At 27.0% G+C, this 21,030-nt stretch overlaps 1 protein-coding gene across 1 annotated transcript in view; it reads right to left on the bottom strand.

Moving 5' to 3' along the window:
- Nucleotides 1-8,582: 8,582 nt before the first annotated feature.
- The window catches only part of LOC100215397 (glycylpeptide N-tetradecanoyltransferase 2), a 28,908-nt gene continuing 16,460 nt past the window's right edge, over nt 8,583-21,030 (bottom strand). The window contains exons 4-12 of the mRNA XM_065810258.1: nt 19,145-19,261; nt 18,858-19,028; nt 18,486-18,594; nt 18,191-18,259; nt 17,768-17,806; nt 9,962-10,021; nt 9,563-9,733; nt 9,217-9,354; nt 8,583-9,077 (exon numbers count right to left, since the gene is read on the bottom strand). Coding sequence (XP_065666330.1) covers nt 9,057-9,077; nt 9,217-9,354; nt 9,563-9,733; nt 9,962-10,021; nt 17,768-17,806; nt 18,191-18,259; nt 18,486-18,594; nt 18,858-19,028; nt 19,145-19,261 — 895 coding nt within the window. The 3' untranslated portion in view covers nt 8,583-9,056. The remainder of the gene's footprint in view (nt 9,078-9,216; nt 9,355-9,562; nt 9,734-9,961; nt 10,022-17,767; nt 17,807-18,190; nt 18,260-18,485; nt 18,595-18,857; nt 19,029-19,144; nt 19,262-21,030) is intronic.

Here is a 21,030-nt window from a genome sequence, read left to right on the forward strand (position 1 = left end):
TAATTGCTTGCAAACAAATCATTAAATCTGGAAATTGCTCCCCCCCCCCCCTTACTAGATCATCTGCATCCCCCAAATCGAAAAAAAACGTAAAACTGCCCCGCTTACGACATGATCTGGATCCGCCCTTGGTTTTAGATGTAGTTTTAAGTCAACAGATTTACAATTTTAGATATACTGTAGTTTATTTATTTGATTTCAGTTGTGCAACAGTTTTTTTAATAAATATATTTAAATAAAAATTATTTTTTTCTCTTTGTGTTGGGGGTCTAAAGAATATTTTGCGGAGGAAAGGGGGTGGGGCAAAATTTGAAGTTCCGTCACTGATAAGAACTAAATGTTTATAATATTTTATGTTTAAAAGTAAAAAATATTCATCTTCTAATGGAAATTAAAAAAAGTTATCATTTGAACAGAAAATATTTTTTCTTGTTTTAGTTCTTTTGCTTCATATAGTTTATTCAGTACATTTATATTTTATTTGCACAGTTATATATGATTTATGTTCATTTATTTTGACTTTTTTAATAATTATATTTGATATTGTAAAGGGCTTCATGATAAGATTGTATGATCTTCTGGAAATCTTGCCGATTATATTTGTCATAAACTTCTCAAAAAAAAAGCTATATATTAAATAAACTATATATAAAATACTTAAAAAAATTAACACCTGAAAATAAATTAATTTATAAAAATTACACTAAACTATTTAAAAGCCAAAGAAAAAAGGAAAAAAACAACAACATATTATTGCGATTTACTAGAGAAGCATAAATCTAGTTCAAAGCGTACGTGGAAAATTATAAGTCAAATTACTGGTAAAAACAAATTAAAAATGTGCTCTATACCTAAGACTATAAAAATAGATGGCGTATTTTTACATGAACCTAAACAAATAGCGAGCGAGCTAAATAAGTTTTTTATATCAGTCAGACCAAATTTAGCTAAAAATATTGTCAATATGATAAATCCAATAAATGATTACGCTTTTCCATTAATTTCTAAATTAGATAAAGTTGAAGTTTCAGAACTTGAAAATGCATTTAAAATGCTGAAAACTAACAAAGCACTTGGTCCTGATGACATAAATTGTTACATAGTTATAAATTAATACGACGATATAAAGTATATTCTTTTCAAAGTTTTTAAAGGTTCAATTAATCAAGGAATTTTTCCAGACCAATTAAAAATTGGTAAGATTACACCAGTATTTAAAGGTGGTGAACCCTCAAATGTCAGTAATTATCGTCCAATATCTGTCCGCTCTGTTTTTTCAAAAATTTTAGAGCGAATTTTGTTTAACCAAATATACAATCATCTAACTGTTGATAATATACTTTACATGAACCAATACGGCTTTAAAAGAAACAATTCTACAGAACATGCAATAATTCATCTCACTCGAAGCATAACTGAACATTTGAAATAACTATTAATTTTGAAGCGTCGCTTCAAAATTAATAGTTATATCGCCTAAGTCTTCTTGATAATGCCTTCTCTCAAAAATAGGTAACTGACTACTTTTACTATCATCAACAAAAACTGATTTGAAGTGCTCGTTAAGTCTGTTTGCGATATGTATTCCCTCTGTTAACGTTTCACCTTTTGCATTAGATATAGCACTAATAGATACATGAACATTCTGTTGCGCTTTAGCATAGGCGTACACCCTTTTAGGATTACTTTTATCTGATGCTAGTTGTGCTTCAAATACTCGAACACGACGTTTACATGCTTTCTGCACTTGGCTTCTTAGTTTCCTATATTCACGAATCAATGTCGCTGATCGCCAGTTAGTCGCAGCTAAGTAATTGCCCAGTTGTTTTTTTTTGCTTTATCATAGCCAGTACCTCCTTATTCATCCACGGCGCATTACGGGTGGTATGGACTTTTTTTAACGAAATAAATTGCTTGCTGAGTTTATTATATTTATTGCAGAAAAGTTCATAGCACTCATTAGTGTTTTTATTTTCAAATAATTGCTTCCAGTTAGTTTCCGTAATCTTTTTACCGAAATTTATATAGTCACCTTTATTAAAGTCATATTTTTTGTTTGAGAAAGTAGTCTCATTTTTAGAAAGGACGACATAATCCCAACTCAATATGCGATGACCTTGTGACGAATTACCTAACGGCAGAGAGCTAGATAAGTTGATTACTCTTGTTGATAAGCCTGTAATAATTAAATCCAAAATGTTTTTTGCTTTACCATTAGATGCTTCGAATGTTGAGAAATCAACTAATTGTTCTAGGTTATGATTAGCCAAAGTATCAAGAAAAACACTTGCCGCACTATTTTGACCACTTAGTAATTCGATCCTGTCATCATAGTGACATTTGATATCCGGAAAGCTGAAATCACCTGCTAGTAACATACAACTATACGCTTTTCTATCAACAGCTTGCTTAGCCAATATAATTGTTTTATTTATATCATTTATATTCGATAAAGGTGGTCTATAGACACAACCAATAAGAACAATTTCGTTACCGATTTTAATTTCACACTATATTTGTTCGGAGTTGCTGTTGTTTAAGATCTCTCTTAGATGACGATCAGATACTTCATTCACGACTAGATCACGCTTGATGTAGATAGCAACACCTCCACCGTGACAAATTTTTCTTTTAGTGAGTAGTTGTTCATTTGAGAAGCAGATATTTCAGTAAACCATGTATCAGAAATAAAGATTACATCATACGTGTTTATGTCACAAAGTGCAGATAATTCGTTCATTTTATCCGGATTAAGGGAAGTTGCGTTAGTATAAAAACATTTTAAAAATGTATTTTTAGGGTTAGGTTTAGCAGATTTTATTTTTGTATTTAATGCATTTAAATAAATATTCGCAGGTAAACACTTTGATTTATTGTGTTTTTGCAATTCTGGCTGCTTGTGCATCTCTCCATTTGATGAAAGGATGCTTTTTACGTCCATTGATTTCAACTTCCTGTGAGACATCAATGCATCGCAATTTATCGCTGCGGATGACAAATCTAAAGGGCTTGTCAAGTTTTCCAAGCTTATCAAGGTCAGAATTTGCTGCTTTTCTTTCTGAGTTTAATTTATTGAATTCACTTTGTTCTGCTGCTGTGTGGTCAGGACGTATAAATATATCTTTAAAATTGCCCGATGCTAATTGTTTTGCCGATGCTATAACGTCGTTTCTGATAGATACCGAATTAACTTCAATTATAAGAGGAGCAGGTTTACCAGAATTAAAGTTCTTATTTTTTTTGAAACGTTTAACTCTATTGACTGATTTATTTAAGGATGCCATAACCTTTTTGAATTCCGCGGTGTCATCTTTAGTTATATTGCTTGGTTGAGTTTTTACAGATTCAGGTAGACCAAACACAACAATTGTCTTCTCTCTATTAGTCACGTCCCTAATATGCTTATTGAGCACGCTCACTACAGCTACGTTTGCTAATGTACCGGGTTTGCTGACTTGTTCAACTAATTTAGATAACAAATGCTTTTCACCACTTTTGCTATCTTTCAGGGACTTTATTTCAATATCCTGCAAATCAATTCTATTAGTAAGTTCATCAATTCTGGCAGTAAGTGATTTAATTACATGAAGAGCTTGTTTAAGCTCTTCTTTGGCAATTTTATCAGCGTTTTCTAGAGCGTCTTTAAGCTGTTTTTGTGTTACCATTTTCAGCAATTACCAGTCGAAGCGATTTTAAGGTGTATGTATATATGATTTCTTCTAACTCGATAAATACTCTTTGATATAGTTTATATCTTTTAAGTTTCAATAAACTTTTTTTGAAAACTTTTTATTTGTTTTTATTTATTTATTTTTATTTTTTTTATTTTTTTACGTAATAATATTATTTTTTCCGTGTTATAACAATATATTTATAATAATAATAAAAAAAATTTTCTGAAAAAAAAAAAAAAAGAAAAAGTGACTAATTTTCCGGAAATATATATAATCACGGATTTATTATATAATATAAGTATGTTTTAAAATTGTCAAAAGCACAAAATAGAATAAGATATATAAAGATCTGAAAAACTAATGTTCAAAAAATGAATAAACAAACAGATTAAAAATCCGGTGCAACGCAACTTTTGACGGTAAGTTTAAAACTACTAGAAAAGAAAATATTAAAAATAAAAATAACTTGAAAAGATTTTAAAACTTGTCAAAACTCTATAAAAATATAAGCGAACTGAAGCATAAATATTTGCTTATAAATATATTTTTTCACTATAATTTATAAAGTTATATATAATAATATATAAATATGTATATATAATTAAAACAAACAATAAACAAAAAACTATATTTGAATAAATTAAAACACGCCGAATCGGATGTAGATAAAATAATATATGTATTATAATTTATTTAAAGTAGAAAAGTAAAGGATAGTAAATAAGCTTGTAAGATGAAGCGAATTGCAGTAGAAGAAAGTATATGTAGATAATAAAATAAATGGAATAAACGGAAAAAGATTACGAAAAAAAAATCACTGAAAACTTACGCTTAAATATACACGTCTAATCGACTCGAAAGCATGATTTGAATGACATCCACTTATCCTCAAATTTCCTTAATTTTGTTCTTTTTGCTGATGATACTAATTTTTTTTTTTTCAAGGTCTAATTTAAAATTTGTTTTTTCTACAGTAAACACAGAGCCAATAAATCTTAATGACTGGTTTAAAGCCAAAAAACTGTCCGTAAAGATTGATAAAACTAAATACATTCTGTTCACAAAACCTTCGAAAACTCATAACATACCCCTGAAACTTCTTGATTTATTTATAAACAACATTAAAGTAAAAAGAATTCATTCAATGAAAATCCCGGGTGTAATGTTTGACGATCATTTAAATTGAAAAAATCATATCCAATTAGTGGAAAACAACCTTTCAAAAGCTCTTGGGATCCTTTTCAAAACGAAGCCCCTTTTGAATATAATGTGCTTAAAAAGCTTGTATAAATTTCATTTAGCCACATTAGTTATTGGAATATAGCGTGTGCGATTAATCATTCATTTTATTTTAAAAAAAATTATAGCATACAAAAGCTAGCGAGCCGTTAATTTTGAATGCAGGTAGATATGCATGCGCCTAGCCTTTACTTAAAAAAATTAGTGTTTTAAATATTTATGAGCTATAATGTTTTAAATATTTATGAACATCTATCAAAGTCTGATATTTATGTTTAAAATTCATTACAAAATGCTTCCAACATATTTTCAGCCTCATTTCACCTTAATTAATCACAAATACTCTACAAGACATTCCATTGGCAATTTTTTTATCCATACAACATCCCTTAAAAAACCAGACTTCTCAATGACACGCCGAAGACATGAAAAACATAACTTCAATTGAACTATTTAAAAGAACAGTTAAACGATATTTATTAAATTTAAATAATAAAAACATTCTTTTGTATTTTTAAAAACACTTATATATTGATTTATTAACACGTAACACTGTCACACTGCAGGCCAAAAGTTTCCGGACACTTGATATTTTTATATAAAAGGCTAAAATCTATCCTGTATCATTAAATTAACCAATAAAATTAATTTATAATACTTAAACTTACTAATTTTAAGTGTTTATGTAAGTTTGAGGTCAGTAATTGGGTATTACTGACCTCAAACTTAAATAAGTAAGTTTTTTTTTTAATTGTTTATTTTAACTTGATATATAGCGTTACATTACTCTTAAGAGTTTGGTCTTGTTAAAGTTATTTATTTGTTGAAACTCGAAGTAAATATTTATAATATAATGATAGCTGACTAAAATGATTAAGAATATTTAGTTTTGTTTAGTTTTCATTTGGTATTAATGATGGTTACATTAAAAAATCTTGAAAAAATTTTTATAATTCGATGGATTTAACTAAAAATATGAGTAAGAAACTTTCTTTAACGGTTGCAAAACGTTCTGAAATAATTACATTACATAAAGAAAGTTATTCAGTTCGTGAAATTTGCAAAAAATTAAAAGTTTCCAGAAGTACTGTACAAAATACCATCAAACGATGGAAAGAAACAGGCATTTTTGAAGACAAAAAAAGATCTGGTAGACCATGGAAAACAACAAAAGCAGAAGATAATAGTATAATATTGATGAATAAAAGGAATCGAAGACATACGGCCCCGGAAATAACTTCAGGCTTTGATAGGAGTCATTCAAAATCTATTTCATTAACCACTACGAAACGACGTCTTAGACAAGCAGGACTTTCTGGCCGTATAGCGGTCAGGAAACCGTTGCTACGGATTGGAAATAAAAAGAAAAGGTTACAATGGGCTATAGACCACCAAAATTGGACACAAGGAGACTGGGGAAAAGTACTATGGACCGACGAGTCCAAATTTGAACTGTTTGGGCAAAGACGTAGAATTTACATCAGAAGAACAACAAAAGAAAAAATGATGCCAGAGTGTTTAGTGCCGACAATCAAGCATGGTGGTGGGTCAGTTATGGTATGGGGATGTTTTTCTTCAGCTGGTGTTGGTGACCTAGTTAAAATTGAGGGTATTATGAAAAAAGAACAATATAAAACAATTTTAGAAAACAATGCTATACCTTCTGGCTTAAGAACTATTGGTCGTAGTTTTGTTTTTATGCAGAACAATGACCCTAAACACACCTCAAAATTATGTAAGAACTACATAAAGGAACAAGAGGATAATGGTGTCCCCAAAAATATGACCTGGTCGGCCCAATCACCAGATTTGAACCCAATAGAGTTACTGTGGGAAGAATTGGACAGAAAGGTCAGACAAAAATGCCCAACATCCAAAGAGCATCTGTGGCAGATATTTTACTTAATAAACGTATATTTTATGAACGTAAAACGTAATACGTAAAACCTTTTTGAAATTTTCACAAACATAGCAGAAGGGTGATAAGACGCATTGTTTTCTACTTACTCATGTCAGAATATAAAGATTTAATTTTTACAAAAAACATTGTAAAATAGTTGTTTATTGACGAAATATATATATATATATATAAATATATATATATATATATATATATATATATATATATATATATATATATATATATATATATATATGTATATATATATATATATATATGCATGTATATATATATATATATATATATATATATGTATGTATGTATATATATATATATATATATATATATATATATATATATATATATAATATATATATATATATAATATATATATAATCATATCTTGAGATGACATTAACTTAAAAAAATTGCTTGCTATTGCAACAATGGCTGAAAATATGAAACATATGGTAAACGAGTTGGCTAGCTTACAAAAGATACAAGCAATGCACTTTCACATACTTCTCGTGGCCTAATTGATTTGTCTTACTATCTTTTATCAAGAGGAAATGACAATGTAATTTTTTTAATTAAAAGTTGGTTTTCTTCTGATCCGATTGAAAAATGCTTTGGAAAAATACGTCAAGCATCAGGTGGTACTTATTTCATAACCGCTAGATCAGTTATTGAATAAGTACGTATTCAACACGCTAAGCTGCAGCTAAATATTGTTGTAGAAGAAAATGATGGCCATGGTCTTTTATGTCTTGAAGATTTAGGTGATAGAGGAATTAATATTATTTACAATTTAGCAGATCTAGAAGATAGTATAAATATAGAAATTTTATATTCAATTATTGCTATTCAATTTTATATTCAAATATTGCTTATTATGTTCAAAAGCGTTCCACTGAAGAAATTGAAGATGATACAATTACATATGAAAAATATGGAACTTATTTAAGAACTTTAAATAGGGGACTAAGTATTCCATCTGACACTATCACCATGTACTTTATTTTGCTATATATTTTTTTTCTTTATTAGATAAAAGAGTTTGCAGAACATTTCTGATTCGACAGTTTACATTTATTGCAGTTGTACAGATTTTCTATTTCAAAGAAACAATGCCAAGCACTAGCAAACATTTCTTTATAGAATTTTGCGTTACTTCAAACTCCCAAAAATAATAAAGAAACTAAACTCAAAGAAATTAAGTTTATGTAAACGTTTTTTTTTTCATTTAGTACAAAATTTTTTTTCTTTTTACATAATTTTTTTAAATTGAAAATCTCAATTAAAAATGTTTCTATTTTTCAGCGTATTTTTTAACTTTAACGGCATTTTAAAATTTAGTAAAAAGTTGTTAATTAACCTCAATAAACTATTTTTGCAATAAGAAATTAAAATTACAAACTGACTGTTAACTATTTGTAGATTTAATCTTTGCAAAGCTATATAATTTTCACTAATCCGCCATTTTTTCTTAAATCGACCTTCAGTCAAAAAATTTTCCGCACTGTGTCGAGACTTTCTATAAAGAAGGCCTTTGTAAGAAAGCAAACTGATGCATTGACGTAGAAATACATGATGCAACTATTGATATAAACTGATGTTAAGATATACTAAATAACAAACAAGCGTCAATTAAAAGCGTTTTAATTAAAGTAATTTAAAATATCAATTAAAAACTTATCAATAAATACAATTAAAAATTTCAATTATAAACGTTAAAAAGTTTATTTCATAAGAATAAAAACAACAACGTATTTGTCAAATCTGAAATTTTAATGTCATGAATGATATAACAGTTGTAAGAAAACTATTTATATTTCACTTTAAATCATACCAATAAATAAAAAAGAAATAATAAAATAAATTAAAACATTAAAATCACAAAATGAAAACTCTATTTCATTGTTTTTTTTTTAAATCAATCTTATATTACCTATTATAGCTATTGTGAAATTTTAAAATTACACTGATTAGTTTATTATACTTGCTTAGAATTTTTAATAAAAAACAACTAAAAAATAAATCAAAAAAAAAAAAAAAAAAAAAAAAAAGAAAAAAAAAGAAAAGTATAAAGCTCTGAAATGTTGCAAATTTAAAATATTTACAACAATTTTGACTGTTTCTGCATCAGATGCTATTTCTTTTTAATATAAAAGTTTCGCATTATCTTTACATATGATTTTCATTCGATTCAATATTTTTTAACCTTGAAAACAATTATATCGCATTTATTGTAGCACTAATCCAGTCTGAAAAAAACTTTAAACAGTCAATAATAATCATTAAAAAACAATAAAACACATATCTTGAATTTAATACGAGTTGTGCTTAGTTTACACTGTAAGTTTTGTTTATTATTAACATCAAAAAATCAAAATACAATTTTACCTTCGATGGTTCAATTGATGGGCATTTCCAATTGTAAAGATAATAGTTTAAATTTCCGTCGCCTATACCAAACTTCAATTTTTCTAAAAATTCTTCATTATGCATTAAATTTAATGCATTAAAAACATCAAAATTATTCTAAAAAAAAGTACACCGTATACATGAATACATATATGAATATAAATAAATTTTATATATATATATTTATATAATATATATATATATATATATATATATATATATATATATATATATATATATATATATATATATATATATATATATATATATATACACGTACACACACAATAAAATTGTTAGAAATTAAAAAAAATTGTTTTCATACATTTCTAGCCAGAATTAAAGCATCATTCATTATTGAAGTAAGATCATGCTTTGTAACCACGTTATAAAATGAATATGCAGCTTTTAGAGAATTATATTTAGGATGGTCCACTACTGTAGACGGAAGCTGATAAAAACTAACTAAGTCTGTAACATTACCAGAATCTATGTCCTACAATTGTTAAAGTAAAAAAAAATTAATTAATTTAATAGAACAATGATTCTCATCATCATCATCATCATCATCATCATCATCATCATCATCATCATCATCATCATCATCATCATCATCATCATCATCATCATCATCATCATCATCATCATCATCATCATCATCATCATCATCATCATCATCATCATCATTACCTTGGTAAATAAAGATAATTAAAAATAGTCTTACTTTGACAACATAGCATGAAATAACACCATCCCTTGGTAAAAACCAATGTGCAAATTCTTCCTGTAATGTAATTTTGTAATATCCGCACAATTATTTAGGTTGGACAAATAGGTTTGGACAAACAGGTTGGACAAATATCAAAATTCAAATATAAATAACTTAATATACATATATATTTTTTAGTAGGATAAAAAATCAAAAGAAATTGATATTAAAATTTTATTCTCAAGCATGGCATTATTTAAAATACTTTTTAAATAACGCCATGCTTTGAAATATGTGCACAACTTTTTTCAAAAAGGTGTGCATATATTTCAAAATATTTATACACTGAATTACAAAAGAATATCTACAGTCTCAAACTTGTATTGGTTTGAGCACCAATACAAATTCGAGACTGTAGATATTCTTTTAATATCGAGACTGTAGATCTGACAAAAATAAATAATTACACACATCAAAAAAATAAGCTTAAATTGGCTGTCGGGGTTAATTAATGGAAGATGGGCAACATTTGAATAATTCTTAGCTGATTGAAGTTTTGCGTCTGAAGAGGGGAATCCACCATAGCTGTTGCATAAAGAACTAAATGTTCTTGATTGGCCAGAGTTCGTAAGGTTGTTAGACTTGATATCAAACCAGCAGCATGGGTGTTTGCTAGAGTGAGACTAGATACCACATAAAATGTTGGCTACTTTCATGTCACATGAAATTATGTAAGATACATCCTAAATTTGTATGAGGCCTAACATTATCCTAAGATTTTCATGTTTCAGGAATACCTTCTGCTGCAGCAACAATTAGCTGTTTTTTTACACTACCATCCTGGGCAGAAGAACTTGATTGGAGACATGATTACTCTTGAGTATAACTTTGTTTGGAATATGTGTCAAACACGCTAAGGGTAATTTAAAAGAATAAACCACTTCCATCAATTTAAAATTTAACTAAATGATGTGATGTAAGTCCTCTTAGAATATGGTTGATTAAGGCATTCAAGTTCTTAAAGTGAACAACTCTTCGAACTTGGTTTTTCATTGCTTTGTCCAGAATGATAACATTTGACATAATGAAAAAATCAGCTAATTTTTTCCAGAGGTTGTCAAGTTTTTGCTTCACATTTGTTTCTGTAGCACTTTTTTCATTGAGTTGTTAAAAGCTGATGCAAGCCTTTTTACACCAACATTGGAAAGATTTGTATTGCTTTGAACTTGGACTAATGTTTCAGCAGTAAATATCTGCTGCTTGTACTTCGCTGAATGTTCTGGCTTTTAAAGATTTACCCCAACTTGCTTTACTATGTTTGACAGTACCTACTGGAAAGGCATTTTTTTTAGAGATCAGCTGCTATTTGTTGAGCACACTTTAAGTCCTCTACAGTAAGTTTCTGTACATTTTTCCGCCTTGTACCTATAGTACAAAAGTGAGGATGTCCTTTCGCAAGAAAGGACATCCTCACTTTTACTGACAAACAAATACTACAAATACTTTTGTTTTTTGATTCAATATATCAAGCTCAATCTGTGGCAGATTTTCTTTGAGCTTTGCTTTGGCAACCCTACAAATTATACACTGACAAGTACCAGAATATCTTGTAGAAGGCTTAATGATAATCGAATTAAAATTTTACAAGTCTGGTATCTCTCCAATAATACTAACAGTAGTCAAGTCATTGTAGTTTGCTTTTACAGAAATTGCAAATGCCAGTTGGAATTTTCTCATCGTTGAAATTAATACTACACTTAAAAATATTCTTGACTCTTTTAATCAAAAAATAAATTATATGCAATCACTTTTCTTAAAACACAAAAAGCAAACAGATTTTCTGCAATCACCATGAGTTTTTGCTGTTTCAGCAAAAACTCATGGTGATTGCAGGTTTTTTTTAGAGACTTTTTGCAGTGGAATTGCATTTTGAAAATTACGTTTCTTAATAAAAATTAGGCAAAAACTTTAGATGCAATTTTCTCCTGTGGACGTAATAAAATGATTTTAATTTTTGCTTTAAAGTGATCACCATAACCTATAGAATCATCCCTTCAAGGGATTTTTGGGTCATTAACGAAGAGGTTAGGACCCCTTTTTGGACAACTGTACTAAGTGTTATAAATTTAAATTTTTGTAAGAATGTCAATTTTGAAGTTTATCAATTTCAGTTTGAGTGGGAGTTAAATAAAATCGCAAATTATGTGTTGTAACTCAAGCAAAAGCAAGCTTGTCATGCATTTATGCTGCATTTTAGTTATTTGGTTAACATCCATTAATTTGGTTAATATCTTTTGGTTATATATCCTATATGGTTAATATCCTTTTTTGATTAATATCCCTTTATTAATAAGACTTAAGTAAGAGTTACAAGTCATTAAGCAAGAAAGTATAGCAAATAATTTCGTTTTGTTGAGTTTTCACTTAGTTTATTAAACTTCCATAAAAATAATAGGGTGTTATTAAGCATTGAATAGTAAAAAAAAAAATTTAAGAAAAGTGGTAGTAATTAAAACTCTGTTAAAACTTTTTATCTTATAATTTTTATTTTATAAAAAAAAATCTGATTTTTGGAACTAGTTATTTCAATATTCCTAGTGTATAATAATCTTAAGAACTTCTAATTTCCAAGACTTCAACCAATCAAGTTCAAATCAACTTCAGAAAAAGATGCAACTGATTGCACCAATGATACGGTAAATAGAAATTTTACAAATATTTTTTGTATTAATGTTGAAATTCAAGTCCAAATTTATTGAATATTCTCAATATTTCAGTAAATTTTTTAAATCTTGAATTTTTTAGTGTAGGTGTATCTAAAGTTAAACACTTATCTGACATTCTATTTGGAAGATAATGACAGTTCAGCTATGCTTGATACAAGGCCGTAGACAACTTTTTAGATGTTTGAGCTAAGCAACTTTGAAACATGAAGAAAACTTTATTTTTGAGTACGTTCATATATATGAGGAAAAAGGATGCTATGTAAAAAATTGCGGTGATTTGAGACTGGGAACAACAAATACCCTAAAAAGTTAGCCTCTCCAGCCCCAAATATGCAGACAACGAATCTAAGTTGTTATTTTTTTTCAATATTAAATTAAATTTTTATTCATAAATGAATTTCAGATTAGATTCAATAGTCTCTTGTTGTTTGGCATTTATGACCTTATAAAGTTGACAACCCCCTCAAATTGAGGGGGTGGGTGGGGTGGTGGTATAAATTTTGCATGGTCATAATTTCAGAACACTAAAAGAATGATATAGGAAATTTAAAATTTGTCGATGCATACAAATTTGGTTTATGATTGCAAAAAGAAAAAAAAAAAAAAAAAAATTTAACTAATTGCCCTCATATTTGGGACTGGGGGCTAACGTTTTAGGGTTTTTGTTGTTCCCAGTTTCTAATCACCGCAATTTTTTACATAACTTCCTTACTCCTCATATATATAAAAATAATCAAATATGGAGTTTTTTTTTTCATGTTTCAAAGTTGCTTAGCTCAAACATCTAAAAAAGTTGTCTTCGGCTTTGTGATACATGTTCATAAATTACAATATAAAGGATAATTTTTATAATTACAGTGTTATTAAATCTATCATATTTTAAGAGATTACAAAGAAAGGCCTGCATTTTTTTTTTGAAGAATTTTTAAGTTTGGTAATAAAAAATAATCCCATTAAATCTGATATCAACAACCTAATGCTTACACATGCGGTAGTGGTGTAGTGGTAGAGCGCTCGCTTCATAAGCGAGAGGTTCCGAGTTCGATCCCCACCACGTCCCTGGTAGTACCGCGCTCAACTTGTTTCTCCGTGCAGCGGCGTTGTTCGTCAAGGTTCGTGTTTCGGAGTTATAGAGTTGAGAGAGGGTTATAACCACAATTTAGTAGTCTCCTCATCTGTAGTGGCCTTCTGGGCCTTGGGGAGGTGAAATTTAAAAAAAAAAAAAAAAAAATGTCAGTAATGATGAAAATAATGTCTCGTAGGATTCGAAAATAATGTCTAGTAGGATTGTTACATAATTTATGTGCAGTTTTGAACTAAGAAAAAATTACTATTTGTTATATCAAGATTTGAGAATTACACAGTGATATACTCAAAAATTGTCATTTTTCATGTTTAATGTTGATCTAGACTTTTACAAAGCCATATATATTAAGAATTTCAAAACTTTAGCTATAGTAGAATTTAAACTAATTCTTAAATAAAATGGCTGTATGACCTTTCTCTCATATTTGGTAAAACTTTGTTTTAATGTAGCACAAGTGACATACTTTCAGGTCTCAATATAACAAAGTTAATTCAAAAAGCAATTAATTTACTTAAAAAAATATTTAAATTAACAAAATAATTTATTAAAATTGGTAATTTTAATTAAAGAATTTGGTAATTTTAATTAAAAAATTTGGTAATTTTATATTACTATAAAATTTTGAAAAAGATTGACATATTTTCATTTAACTTACACATAGGGGAAAGTCAGGTAGCCCAGGAAACTTAAGGAAATAGTAGATTGTACACATGTATGAACAGAAAAAAAAGTGTCAAAAGACTTTTTTAAAAGTATAAACATTTATCTATCGAATTAGAAACAAAAAAATAATTATTGCGCACGTTAATAATATACAAAACATAAAAAAAAAAATGTTAGAAAAAAAGCATGTTTCAAAATTGGAAGGTAGCCCGAGACACATAGCTTAACCACGATTTTACCTCTTTTTTACCCGTATGACACAAATGTAATATATAATTAATTAGAATTAAAATGTTCTTAACGCATTAAAAAAAAAATCGCATTAAAAAACTGCCTCTGATACAGGAATGAGAAAGAAATGGAATGAGAAAGGAATGAGAAAGAAATGAGAAAGAAAGAAATGGAATGAGAAAAGGAATGAGAAAGGAATGAGAAAGAATATGTCATTGTTTAGAAATCCTAACATTAGCTTTATGCTTATAAAAATAAACACTTTTAAAACAATTTTTTCAAATCTTAGGTCTTTTTATTGGAAATAAATAAATTACTATTATAAGTCTGTGTTTTAAATTAAATGTATTACTACATTTATAAAAAAGCTGCTAATTTTTAATATGTAAATGGATTAAGTTGTCTGGAACCACCCTCCAAAAATGTGTCCAATACCACCCGATCATACCTCATTCACAAATAATAGTTTTAAATTCAGTGAATTAAAGTATTAAACAAATTTTTTTTAAATAAAAATTTTATAAATAAAAATGTAACTTTAATCAATAAAAAGTTATTAGCTTACATAAAAATTAGATAAATTAATACGTGAATCAAGTATGATACATCGCACTTCTGGTGGTGGAAAACTATATCTTGCACTCCCAGTCAATCGCTTTGGCAAATTATGATATATATTTTGTATATTATATATTTTTACTCAAATAATGTTTTTATAGTATTTAAAGTCACATAGCTTCTTTAGTTTAAGCTGTACATCAAGTGTCCGCCGTCCAGGGCTACTAGATTTTACCCTACTCTTAAAATTGAAGCTTAACTGAACTAGTAGTGGAAGATAAAATGAATTGCATGATTTTAACACAACAAACATGAAACAGTCATAAAGCATATAAAAAGGTTGTAAAATGTATTACACATTTAGTAGATATAATATGGTATAAAAATATTAATTCTGAGAATCTCTTAGAAATGATATTTTAAGAAAAATGTAAAGCCTTTTAATTATAATAGAGCTGATTGTATGCAACGTAAAAAAAAAGCATTTGACGGTGGAGCAAAGTATATGCAAACAATGTTTTCATTATCAAATGAGTTATTAAAACTGGTATCCTCTTTTGAGCTAAAGCGTGTTCAAGAATGGTTGTGAATGATGGATTAAAGGAAAGAGATCTTCTCTAACATTATACAACTTAACAAGGCAGAATTATTTGATAGGTAAATAGTAATATTTCATCTCACTTAACACTTACCAGCAAAAGAAGAAATACACAGATAAGTTTTAAATTTTATACAATATTAAAATATTTAAAAGTTATGACATTAAAATATTAAACTGCCCTAAATTTGAAAGAAAGATTTTTAGTCCTCAAACAAAGAAATATGTAAATAAAATTTTTTTTAATACCATAAGTCTCCAGTTACAAACTTTATATTTATTAAAGTTTTTTAAACGCTGCTTTTAAACTTAAAAACTAGACTTTTTTATTGTTAGCTTGCAGTAATCTTTTTAGATATTGATTTCATTTTCACTTTAACAAACAAACCATACATACAAAATAAAAAAAAATAAAAAAAAAATTCATCTTTAATGTTTATGTTGCAGCTTTTTTTTTTTGTGAAGAAATAAACAAAAAACAAAAAAAAGTTTAGTTAATTTTAATTTATTAAATACATTTTTGAAATTAGTTCCAACTTAATATAAAAGAAGAAATTGCTTTTGTTTAATTTAATCTGATGTTTAAATAAACAAAAACCAACTTTAAACTGACTTTAAAAAAGATCAATTTAATAGATTTAAGAAAAAAATGGTTTTAGTTATTTTTAATCTAGTGGATTGGAGTCTAGGATTAAAAAGACACCAAAAAATTTTTTAAAATTTTATAAATCCACAATGTTTATAATATATAAAGTGGTTTTTTATTGACAATTTTTTTAAGTTTTTATAAAAATCTTTGATTTTATCATAAATAACATCTTAATTCATTAGTTACTGCAAAGAGGAGGAGGAGGGGGGGGGGATAAGGGGGAGGGGAGGAGGAGAAGTTAGTGGTTTTGGTCAAAAATGCTCAAAAATTGCGTGACATAATTTGTGGACAATTGCTTTGAATTTATTGAGAATTTTGTAAAATCAATATAGAAAAAAGTACATAAGATAAAAACTAGATTTGAAAACATATGAAACGAATAAAAAGAACTTTTTATGAAACGCATAAAGAACTTTTCCCATTGAAAGCTTTTTCCAAAAGCCCAGATTTTTTTACTAAAAAATATAGCAATACATCAAATAAGTAAAAACCAGGACCTTTATCAAAGGAATTAGCAATATCAATTTAGACAAAGGAATTAGGAAAACCATTTTAGACAATATTAAGGTGTTACACTCCCTCTTTTCCTAACAAAATTTCTATCCCCTTATAAGTTTTTTTATAGAAAAAGTACTATAATAATAAATAATATAAAAGTTCCCTGAAACTACAAGATTTATTTTTTCTAAATTATGTGAAATTTTGGACATTAATACTTTAATATAAGTATTTATAGAAAATATTATTAGCTTTATGCAGGTACAAAATAAATAATTTTAGCCATCCTTGTGCGGAACCAACCCACTGTGTAACATAAAAAAAAAAAAAAAAAATTAATACCACATCATAAATTAAAAATGCAAAGAATTCAAAACAAGAGAGTGTAAAAAACAAAAAAAAATTTAAAAAATTGATATTCTTAAATTTGAAATCTGAGTTTTATAATTTTTTTTTTTTCAAGCTAGAATATTAATTTAAAAACTGTTTTTAAAAAATTTATTAAAAGTGTTTTTTTAAATGTTCATAAAGAAGCATTTCAATAAGGGTTAGGTGAGCTCAATTAAATTAAAACAATGTTTTTATCGTAATGGATTTATTGTCAAAGTAAGTTAAAGTAATCAAATAAGAAAGATTTATAAAAAATAAATGACAACATTTGACAACTGACAACATAAGAATTTTATAAAAAGAAAATGACAACATTAGACAATATAACTAGTAATTTGAATATAAGAAAATTTTAAAAACAAGACAAAACATTTAAGTTAACTACATTGCACGATTTCTGGTATTAAAAAAAAAAAATTACCTCTGTAAATATAGGTGCTAGTTGAAAGTTCTTCAAATACTACAAAACAATACTTATATCATTATTAGTAATAGAGAGATTAGTAGTAGTAATTGCAATAATAATAATAACAATAATAATAATAATAATAATAATAATAATAATAATAATAATAATAATAACAACAACAACAACAACAATAAAAACAATAACAGCAACAACTTAATGATAATGTAAGTGAAAATCTTTTAAATCTTAGCAGATTTCATAATAATTTACATTATTTGCTTATTAAATTAAAAAAAAAAGCTACAACTTAATAAGTATGTTTATTTTTATAGTTATAATAATCATTATAAATATAATACCATATTTATAATAAATTTAATACAATAATTATATAATTATGATGAACTAAAAATTTATACTAATAAAATGTTTTACCTCGACAACTATTTTATATGCACTCTTTAAATCAGCTGGCGTTAAAGGTGATAAAGATGCTTTAGTGTTCTAAGTTTTTACAAAAATGAATATAAGTTAACTTTCAAATATTCTCAAAATAAAATAAGTTGCTAAAGAATAAAACTACATTATCCAAAAGGAAAAACTTTTTAAAAGGAGAGGTTTGGTATCTATTCAATCTATTCAATTTTGAAAGGTAGTAAGCAGTTAAAAGGTTATTGAATAGTTCAATAGAGTAATCATATAATTTAACAAAACCAAGATTTATGTATACTTCTGGCAATTTATAAAGTTTTATAGTTCTTTGCATAGTCATGTTTCTTCGCAGATGTGAAAACTTTACTTCAATAAGTTTCTTTGGATTAATTGATCTATGCCAATATCTAAAATAAATTAGAATAATATCTGTCATAAAACAGAAATGTTATAAAATAAAAAAAAATTAAATATCTGGAACAAAATAGACAAAATTTAATAAGAAAAAATATACAATATAATTGAAATAATTTTATAAACCATATAAAGCATAAAAAATTATATGATTATTATAAATTATATAAATGATAAAAAAGTGAATGATAAATCATATAAATGATAAAAAAAGAAAATTATTGTTTTAAAAATGAATTTTATTTCTATGCACTACCTACAAGTACCAACAGGTTTTGGCAATACAATGCCAGCAGTGTAAACAGCTTGAAATATGCCTTCCAAATTGACTCTTCTAGTAATTTCACGAATTAAAACAGGTGCAACCCTCTTAGAACGCAACTTTTTATGCACACACAAAAAATTTATTTCAACCATTCTCACATTTCTAAAAAAAGATTTATTTTTTCATTTAATTGAACATTTATTTTTATTTTTGAAATAAAATTTTCAACTTTTTTAATAAAATGAAGACTTATAATAAGCAAAAACTTCACACCATACTTATCATATATTTTTATATGAGCAGGTATTGCACTTATGAAACCAACTAGTTTTTTGTTAGATGCCACTCGGACACCACAATGCCACTGTAATTTCCATCCAGGTGGTTTCAAAGCCCTGTGGTTTAAAAACATATATGCAAAACATTTAAACTATAAGTACGGTCACGATCAAAAGTTTGGAACAGTATAAAAAAAATTTCCATTAAAATATTCATATATTATATCAAAACATGTTAGTAATCATGACAAATGACAAAAAGAAAAACTTTAAAATATTAGTAAATGTTAGCTCATCAATTTAATACTTGGTGTGGTGTCCTTGGGCTTTCAAACAATTAGCTAATAGGGTAAGCATAGAGTGAATAAACTTACTCAAATATCTATGACTCATAAGATGAATCCATACCTGCTTAGTTTTCTCTCGTAAATCATCAAAAAATAAGGGTCTTATTATATAACAACTAGCTGAACAGATCCGTAAAATTTGGGTCTTTGTACTGACCACACTGACCTTTTCTATACTTTTTCCTTATATATATATATATATATATATATATATATATATATATATATATATATATATATATATATATATATATATATATATATATATATATATATATATATATACATACATACATACATACATACATATACACACACACACACACACACATATATATATATATATATATATATATATATATATATATATATATATATATATATATATATATATATATATATATAGTTTGTTGTCTTTGGGAAGAGCGGAAGGAAAAAAGTGATTCTTACGCCAACACATGCGTCACTTTTAATTACTTTTGACTTTCGTCCAACATTTTCGTGTTAGACGAAAGTAAAAACCATTAATTACAAATAAATCGTTTTTTAAAAAAACCACAAAAACGCAAATTTAATTGACCAGAATGTTTTTAAAAACATTCTGAATGTTTTTAACAATATAAACAATGTTTTTGTTTTTATTTTTTTTAATAAAATGTTTTTATTTTTAATTTTTTTAATAAAATGTTTTTATTTTTATTTTTTTTACTGTAAATCATGCACGGAGTGTTGCTACATCGACTATCTTATAGCCTGACTTGCAAGGGAGTGCTGCTACATCGACTGACAAATAGCCTGACTCGCAAGGGAGTGCTGCTACATCGACTGACAAATAGCCTGACCCGCAAGGGAGTGCTGCTACATCTACTATCTTTTAGCCTGACCCGCAAGGGAGTGCTGCTACATCGACTTAGGGTTTGGTTGGGGCAGGCAGTCTATCAATTAATAAAAAATAATAATTCCGGTCTTGCATTTTAATTTTTACTTTTTGTCAACAAAATATGGAAAAAACTTTCGGACAACATCTAAGGGTTCTATATATATATATACACACACACACACACATATATATATATATATATATATATATATATATATATATATATATATATATATATATATATATATATATATATATATATATATATATATATATATATATATATATGGGTAGAATTCAATAAATACGGCTGCGTATAAACTTTTTTTTAAATATATATATATATTTTTTAATAATATATATAATAATTTTGATATTTCGCTGATCTATTGTGATCAGCATCATCCGGTATAATAAATAAAATAGTTACAAAGAAATCGTTATAGTAAAAACAAACTGTTAAAAAGATAACACTAAAGAGCCAAAATATAATACAAAAAATTTTCTCAAATAACTGACGTCAGCAGATTTTATTAAAAAATGGCCCCCAGGTTTTAGTTGTCATGTTATCACCGTCATCCTGATTGAGAACCACATCACCATTTCTCAACTCCTGTTGAACCCTAGCTTTGCTTATTTCGAGTGACTCTCTGATTTTC

The sequence above is a fragment of the Hydra vulgaris genome, chromosome 11, assembly GCF_038396675.1.
Source record: "Hydra vulgaris chromosome 11, alternate assembly HydraT2T_AEP".
Taxonomy (NCBI): Eukaryota; Metazoa; Cnidaria; class Hydrozoa; order Anthoathecata; family Hydridae; genus Hydra; species Hydra vulgaris.